The sequence below is a fragment of the Myotis davidii genome, unplaced genomic scaffold (genome assembly GCF_000327345.1).
Source record: "Myotis davidii unplaced genomic scaffold, ASM32734v1 scaffold811, whole genome shotgun sequence".
NCBI classification, from domain to species: Eukaryota; Metazoa; Chordata; class Mammalia; order Chiroptera; family Vespertilionidae; genus Myotis; species Myotis davidii.
The window spans coordinates 120,860-129,438 of NW_006283149.1; the positions used below are offsets into that span (position 1 = coordinate 120,860).

Genomic DNA, 8,579 nt, shown 5'->3' on the forward strand with positions numbered 1-8,579 from the left:
GCAGGTGGGAACAGTATATAAAACAGTGGGAACCAGGAGCTGAGCCCAACCCCTGAGCCGCCCTTGAATCGGATGCTCCGCCCTCGATGGGTGATGCCCCCACTTACGTCCCCCGTCACAGCCAGAGCCGCCAGTGCCGCCAGGGAGCCCAGCATGGCTGCCAGTGTCCTATGAACAATCTGGAGAAAGAGCAGGACATGACTGGCGTCCGGTCCATGGGGGTTAAAACACATAACAGCCTGCGTTGGCGTCAGTCTGGGCCGGCCTGGCCATCCTATACCACATCTGTGAGCATGAATCGTGGGTCCTCCTGTCCCACAAACCGGGCACCCCCACAGCACACACAGCCACACACCGGGCACCCCCACAACACACACAGCCACACACCGGGCACCCCAACAGCACACACAGCCACAAACGGGGCACCCCCACAGCACACACAGGGCACCCCCACTGCACACACAGCCACAAACCGGGCACCCCCACGGCACACACAGCCACACACCGGGCACCCCAACAGCACACACAGCCACAAACGGGGCACCCCCACAGCACACACAGGGCACCCCCACTGCACACACAGCCACAAACCGGGCACCCCCACAGCACACACAGCCACAAACCGGGCACCCCAATAGCACACACAGCCACAAACGGGGCACCCCCACGGCACACACAGCCACCCTTGCGCATCCCCTGACGACAGCTGCTTTTCTTTCCTGAGGGGTGAGGTGACCGCCAGCAGAGGCAGGAGGCTGGATACATAAAGTAGCTTCTACCAGGAAGCCTGCAGGGCCCAAACTATGTCATTTTCAAAGGCTTCAAAATTATACAAAAAAAAAAAAAAAGAGAGAGAGATGACAAACCCTAACACAGCAGAGAAGTCTTTTCAAAAATAAATTGGCCTCGGACTGCATTTTTGAAATTCCTCGTGACTGTAACAGATTAGAGCATGTCGAATTTATTAAATGCCTACGTTCTGAACGACATTCAGAGAAACAGGAGAGAGACCCCAAAAAGAACTCAGCAGACACCCCTGGAAGCTGCTAAGGCAATAATTCGTTACCACGAAAATCAATAATTAAGGAAAAATCATTGCTCTTGTGTTTCTGGCCCAAACTGTGTTCCACATTAGCAATGGCGCCCGGTGGGCAGTAAAACCATCAGGAGCCTGGCCGGCGTGGCTCAGGGTTGAGTGTCGACCTAGGAACCAGGAGGTCACGGTTTGATTCCCGGTCTGGGCACAGGCCCGGGTTGTGGGCTCCATCCCCAGGAGGGGGCGTGCAGGAGGCAGCCGACTCATAATTCTCTCTCTTCACTGTTTCTCTTTCTCGCTCCCTCCCTCTTCCTCTCTGAAATCAATAAAAATTTATTTTAGGTGACAGGCGCCAGGGTTACCTCGAATATGATCAGCACGTAGACCCCCGCGAGGATGGCGGCGGCCGCGGTCACCTGGGCTTCCACGCTGGCACGGAGGTGCTGGTGCGCCAGCAGCAGGGGCACCGCCCGGGGCTGCTGCAGGGCCGCGCGGACGCTGATGGAAACCCCGTCCCTGCAGACGGAGCGCCGGTGCTAAGAGCATCCCACTGGCTGTCGGCAACGCCCCTCCTGTCCCTCCTTCCCACGCCAGCCCCAACGGCCATCACCGGAGACCCACCTGCTCGGAACCTCGAAGGTCCTGCTCACCACCACGTGCTCGCTGCGTCGCGGGTCTAGGAACACGGTCCAGTTGTGAGTGACCTTGAGTCCAAGAGTGACACCGTGGTAAGGCTTTGACCTTGACCAGCACCGGGACCCGGGGCTGTGCAGTGTGGGTGCTGGTTTAGAATCAGAAAAGGGGAAAGAGAGAACCCGAGAGCCCCCTGACCCCGACACAAGCAGCCCAGCCCACGGGGAGCTGGAAATGCCCACTTCGGAGGCCTTTGCGTGATTTTTAAAAATACGTTTTTATTAATTTTTTTAGAGAGAGAGGAAGGGAGAGGGAGAGAGAGAGAGAAACATCAATGAGAGAGAAACGTCATCGATCGTCTGCCTCTTGTACGCCCCACACTGGGGATCAAGCCTGCAACCTGGGCATGTGCCCTGATGGGGAATCGAACTGTGACCTCCTGGTTCACAGGTCCATGTTCAACCACTGAGCCATGCCGGCCGGGCCTGCAGGCCTCTGTCTTAGTGGGCAACATAGGAGAAACACTTGCCTAAAACGGCTACCCGTTTGCCCTGACCGAAGGGTCATGGGTTCGATTTCCAGGCAAAGGCACGTACCTGGGTAGTAGGCTCGATCCCTGGCCCTGGTCAGAAGAGGAGGCAACCCATCGATGTTTCTCTCTCTCCTTCTTCCTTCCTTCCTCCCTCCCTTCCACTCTCTCTAAAAATCAATAGAAAAATATTAGAGGCCCGGTGCACAAACTTGTGCATGGGCGGGGTTCCTCGGCCTGGCCAGCGATTGGGGCCGATCAGGCCATCTTGCCTAGTCCCAATTGGGGCCGGCCAGCCAGGGAGGGACCAAGGGAAGGCTCCAGGGCATGTCCAGCCCTCTCGCCCAGACACCAACGGCAAGCTAACCTACTGGTTGGAGCATCTGCCCCCTGGTGGTCAGTACACGTCATAGTGACCAGTTGAGCGGTCGACCGGATGGTCAGACACTTAGCATCTTACGCTTTCATTATATAGGATTCTCCGGTGAGGATTAACAACAAGGAAAATGTGCTTCCTAGTTTGATTTTACTGAAATGGCAGGATTTTGGTAACTGACGTAGAGAAAGGGGAGAAAAAGAGAATTTCAGAGACAGAGCAAAAGGTGAGGGCTCGCGGGATAATGGCCCCACTGCCTCCTGCCTCCCCATCCGGTCCGTTCGGGAGGAAAGTCGGTTTCTAAAGCGCTGGGGTGAGTGTTCACAATTCCTTCCAAATAACTTAGACGTAGGACCTGCTGGGGCCACCGCCTGGAGCTGGGAGCGCCGGCCTGCGTCACCTCCACCACCACATGCTCTTCTCTTCCCGGACGACTCGGGCTGCCGGGCATCAGGGCCCCCGCCAGGTCCACCTGGAGCAGCGTGGAGTCGGACCGGCTGCTGAGGTTCGCAGCTGGGGGGACGTTAAGGTGAGCACCGAGCAAGGAGAAGCCTGGAGTCCACCCCCTTCTCCAGCCCCGGGGGAGGTGAGCCACGCCCAGACGGAGAGAGGCTACATGGCAACCACCAACAGCGACACTGCCCACCTCTGACCAGATGCACACAAACCCCTCCGTACGCTCATCCCCAAGTGTTCCCTCAGGACTACAGACCAGTGTCCGTGTCCCTCCAAAAATCCACGTCCAAGGCCTGGCCCCCTGCCTGGCTGTGTAGAGATTGGGGGGGGGGGCTCTAAGGGAGCGACTGAGGCCATCAGTGAGGCCCTGACCAGCCAGGATTAGTGTCCTTATAACAGGAGATGCCAGCCCTAACTGGCGTGGCTCGGTGGTTGAACGTCAACCTAGGAACCAGGAGGTCAGGGTTCGATTCCCGGTCAGGGCACCTGCCGGGTTGCCAGCTTGATCCCCAGTAGGGGGTGTGCAGGAGGCAGCCGATCCATGATTCTCCCTCATCATGGATGTTTCTGTATCTCTCTCTTCCTCTCCCTTCCTCTCTGAAATCAATAAAAATATATTTTGTTGAAACCAATATATTTTGTGGAAATATATTTTGTGGAAACCACAAAATATATTTTGTGGAAACCAATCAAAAATGGTTTCCAAAGAGAGAGAAACATCAGAGAGTTTTCTCTCACTCCACACAGAGCACCAAGAAACACCTGGGAAGATGCAACAGGAAGGCGGCTGTCTGCAAGCCAGGAAGAGAGACCTCACCAGACACCAGATCCGCCCGAAAGACCCTGGCCTTGAACTTCCAGCCCCCAGAACTGAGAAACGGTGTTGAATCCACACCGTCAGCCGGAGCTGACGCACACACTCGAACGTCTATTCTACACGCACGTCTGCCTTTTCACGACAAGCCAGGCCGCCTGCCAGGGACCCAGAGAACACACAACGGGAAGAAACCAAGCCGTCGCCAGACCCAGGACCGGAACCCCGGCAGTTGAAAGCGGCACCCGCCTCACGTGGGGATCCTCGCCGCCACCCGCCCACCGCGGGCTCTCACGGCTCCCTCCCCTCCTGTCCTGAAGCCTCGTCCTTCACTCAGCGTCCTGTGGCCTGTGCGGTGACCTTGGAACGGGGCGTGGGCGCCTCTCTGCTCTGTGACTCTCAGCCTCTGCCACCGTCCGCCTCCCGCCCGGCACGGTTTTCGATTTAGATACAGTAGCTCTCCAGCGGCGACACGGCCAGCAGCTGCCAGAGCTTCCCTTCGTCGGGATACAGGCTGAACGAGACCTGCATCGAGCAGAAGCACTTCAGGAGGGCTTGTGGGTAAGCGCGACACGGCTCACAGAAGATGGGTCACCATTGAAAATAGGGGGAGGAGCTGGTGTGGCTCAGTGGCTAAAGCGTCGTCTTATGGACCAAAGGGTCCCGGGTTCGATTCCGGTCAAGGGCATGTGTCTCGGCTGCAGGCTCCTCCCCAGCCCGGGCCCTGGTTCGGGGCTCGTGCAGGAGGCAACCTATCGATGTGTTTCTCATGCATCAATATTTCTCTGTCTCTCCCTCTCCCTTCCACTCCCCCTAGAAATCAATGGGAAAATACCCTCAGGGGAGGATTAAAAGAGAAAAATAAAAAGATAACAGGGGGGTGGCAATGGTATTGCTTGCTGTACCCCACACCCACCAGTTGACTCCGAATAGCCCCTCTTAGAGATTAGAATCAAGTTCTGATCCGTTCTACTATCTTCAGCAACCATGGGCCTTGATTATTTTTTAAAATATATATTTTTATTGATTTCAGAGAGGAAGGGAGAGGGAGAGAGATAGAGACATCAATGTTCTCTCCCTTCCTTCCTCTCTGAAAGCAACAAAAACATATTTAAAAACAAATCAACCAACAACCCCCCACACACAACGTGGCCCAGCCTGGCAGAGGCCCAGGGCACCACCTGAAAAGGTCCCAGGACATGCGGGGGTCCCACGATCCCTGGACGGGCCCCCCACCAGTAATGAGTGCTACTATGTGGGGTGAGGGATGGCCTGGGGGCCCCCTGGAGGGAGTGGGGGGACCCAGGGGCAGCCCGTTGTCTTCTACGGAGCAAAGCCAGGTCCCTGTGACGTGGGACCAGGACAGAGGAGTTCTGCTGGCGCCCGCCCCCGAGGCCCTGCCTCCACGGAAGCCTGTGAGCCCCCACCTCGGTCAGTTATGTCTTGTCTATGGCCGTTGTCACAGTAAGGTGGTAGAACAGAGTAATTGCAACAAACATTATATTGTCCACAAAGGCTAAACTATTTACATCAAAATATGTTTGCTGACACCCAATTTCATCCACACCCTTTATTTTACAGATGAAGAGCCTGAGCCTTTTATGGACAACAGAAGCTGCTCAAAAATACCTGGAGAAAAGCCGGGTCTGCGTCACTCGCCGGCTGTGCCGTCCGCCTGTGCCCAGGCTCGCCAAACCTCAGACGTCTCTGGGAGGCCCTGGGGACCCCGGCTCAGACCTCGTGTTTGGATTCTCTCTCTGACACGGTACAAGGGCCACACGCCCGCCTGTCACCTCCGGCCCCGGGGATGATTAGCCAATCACCTGTCAGGCCTGGGGACGGCGGAGGCCAGTCAGCACAAAGAAGCTACACACGCCCGGCCGGCCGGCGTGGCTCAGTGGCTGAGCGCTGACCTATGGACCAGGAGGTCAGGGTTCGATTCCCGGTCAGGGCCGCGCTGTGGGACCTCACCCTGGACCACACGGGGCCCCGGGTCCTCCTACCTCAGCTTGGAGAGGCAGAACGGTACGGGAGCCCCTTCCAGGAGGTCCCCCCTGTCCGAGGAGGCGGATCTGGAGGACCCAGTGGCCTCACTGCCCAGCAGCGACGTGCCCTCCCACTCGGCCGAGCTGAGGTCCCAGGACTCTGCCGTGATGAGCTCCGGGTGGCAGACGGGCAGGCACCGCACCCTGGAAAGCAACATGGGGCTTATTTTCACGAGACGAGGCCCGTCTCCAACACAGGACCACATCTCACGCTGGCGTGGGACATGCAGCGAGGACAGATGTCGAGGGGCTGGGCCTGGCCCTACGGACGGACATCACAGAACAATGGGGTCCAGGGGAGTCTGAATCCACTCGGATCTTCAAAATGCACTGTGGGCCTTCAAGAAACATCAGCTAACCTGGCCGGCGTGGCTCAGGGGGTGAGCATCGACCTAGGAACCAGGCGGGCAGGGTTCGATTCCCGGTTGGGGCACAGGCCGGGTTGTGGGCTCGATCCCCAATGTGGGGCGTGCAGGAGGCAGCCGATCCATGATTCTCTCTCATTGTGGATGTTGCTCTCCCTCCCTCTCCCTTCCTCTCTGACATCGATAAAAACATATTAAAAACAAACAAACAAACACCATGGCCCTGGAGCTGACAGTAAGGGGCAGAGAGCCTGGCCCTGATGCGTCCGAGACAAGTTCCTTTCTCGGGAAGAAGGCCTCGCCCTGAGACCTCGGGCGGTGCTCAGAGAGGCCTCCTCTGGTGGAAGGGGGACACTTACCCCCGCTCCTGGGAGGGGCGCCCCAGCAGAGGCGTGCTCTCTGTGAGGCAGGGGTCTCCGGGCCCGGAGCTGCAGAACCCGGTGAAAGGCAAGCGAGACCTGAAAGACACACAGAGCAGCACAAGTGACAGGTGCCGTCCCTGCCAGCACGGGGCACCCTCGAGACACAAGAGAGTGAGGGGCAGGGATAAACGTCTCCTGTGAGGGTCTAAATTCAGTCTCTGCAGAAAAAAAAGCTGACCTAGCCGGTCTGGCTCAGTGGATTGAGCGTCGGACTGTGGACTGGAGAGTCCCGGGTTCGATTCCAGTCAAGGGCAGCTGCCCGGGTTGCAGGCTCGATCCTCAGTAGGGGGCGTGCAGGAGGCAGCTGATCAATGATTCTCTCCCATCATTGATGTTTCTCTCTCTCTCCCTTCTTCTCTAAAATAAATAAAATAACGTAAAAAAAAAAAAAAGCTGGAGTTCTGTCTGGCCAGTGTGGCCCAGTGGTTGAGGAAGAGAGCGAGAGAAACATCCATGATCAGAGAGAATCATCCATCGGCTGCCTCCTGCACCCCCCACACTGGGGACGTGCCCTGACCGGGAATCGATCCGTGAGCTCCTGGTTCCTCGTGGGTCGATGCTCAACCCCTGAGCCACACCGGCCGGGCGCTAAAACCGTTTTAAACTCACCTCTGCTCCGTGAGGAAGGAACCAAAATCCTGGTCCACAGGAGCCCAGCAGCTCTGCCCGGCCGCCTGCTTCTGCCCCTCCCCCCCAGCTGTGGCCGGCGGCTGATGGCGGCGAGTCCCAGGCCAGCACGCGGGGACGCGGACGTCTGGTGGAGCTCCACCTCCAGCTTGTCGGAGCTCAGCCGGCCGCCTTCCTTCTCCAGATGCATGGTCTGCCGCCGCCGCCCGCTCACTAGGTCAGCCGGAGAGAAAGCACCCCGAATTACGAGCAAACTGCAAGGGGGCCCTCACTGCCGAACGGGACGCCAGAAAGACCCCTTTATCTTTTTTCTATTGATTTTCTTTAGAGAGAGAAAAACATCCATTTGTTGTTCCACTTATTGATGATTGATTGGTTGATTCTTTTTATTTTTAATCCTCACCGTAGGATATTTTTCCACTGATTCTTAGGGAGAGTGGAAGAGAGAGGGAGAGACAGAGACATGACTGTGAGAGAGACATCAACTGGTTGCCTCCTGATTTCTGTTATTCCCCGGGGAGACGAGAGTGTTGGAGCTTCACTCCTGGGGCTGCTCAGGTGTCCCTCGCTCCTCCCCCAGGGACTGGCCCACGCCAGGGGTTCTTTCTGTCTCAATCTGGAGAGGACAGCATCTGGAACCTTCTGAAAGTGGCTCTCCTTCTGTCCTGTGGGGATCAGGCTGCTCATCTGAGCTGAATCCAACGTGTGTGTTTCTTTCCTTTGGGTCCCTTATCCACCGGATAGTGCAGCCTTTGAATCTAGTTTCCCTGAGCGCTTGGATTCTGACAATATCAGTTAATTGGAGGGCACAAGGTGAATAAATCAAGGAGCTAAAACCGTTTTAAACTCACCTCTGCTCCGTGAGGAAGGAACCAAAATCCTGGTCCACAGGAGCCCAGCAGCTCTGCCCTGCCGCCTGCTGCGGGTAGGGGCCCTCGGGGTCTGATTGATTGGTTGATTCTTTTTATTTTTAATCCTCACCGTAGGATATTTTTCCACTGATTCTTAGGGAGAGTGGAAGAGAGAGGGAGAGACAGAGACATCACTGTGAGAGAGACATCAACTGGTTGCCTCCTGCATGAGCCCCGACCAGGGTCTGGGCCGAGGAGGGGCCTGCAACCGAGGTAGGTGCCTTTGACATGTGGTCCCTCCAGGCCCAGGGACATGTGTCCATGTGTCCCCCTCCCCCCATGACCAGGGAGGAGCACCCGCGTCCCCCTTCCCAGACCCAGGGATGTGTGTCCTGACTTTTGCTGGTGCCTGGGGGGCGGGGGGA

The 8,579-nt window shown here is 57.0% G+C and overlaps 1 protein-coding gene across 1 annotated transcript in view; it reads right to left on the minus strand.

The window, feature by feature from the left end:
• OCA2 (OCA2 melanosomal transmembrane protein) overlaps positions 1 to 7,507 on the minus strand; it is a 23,580-nt gene extending 16,073 nt beyond the window's left edge. Inside the window, 9 exon segments of the mRNA XM_015562986.1 lie at positions 108 to 179; positions 1,399 to 1,552; positions 1,658 to 1,740; positions 2,930 to 3,087; positions 4,297 to 4,369; positions 5,874 to 6,033; positions 6,614 to 6,712; positions 7,286 to 7,358; positions 7,361 to 7,507. Of these exon segments, the coding sequence (XP_015418472.1) occupies positions 108 to 179; positions 1,399 to 1,552; positions 1,658 to 1,740; positions 2,930 to 3,087; positions 4,297 to 4,369; positions 5,874 to 6,033; positions 6,614 to 6,712; positions 7,286 to 7,358; positions 7,361 to 7,493 (1,005 nt within the window). The 5' untranslated portion in view covers positions 7,494 to 7,507.
• Between the last annotated feature and the right edge of the window lie 1,072 nt (positions 7,508 to 8,579).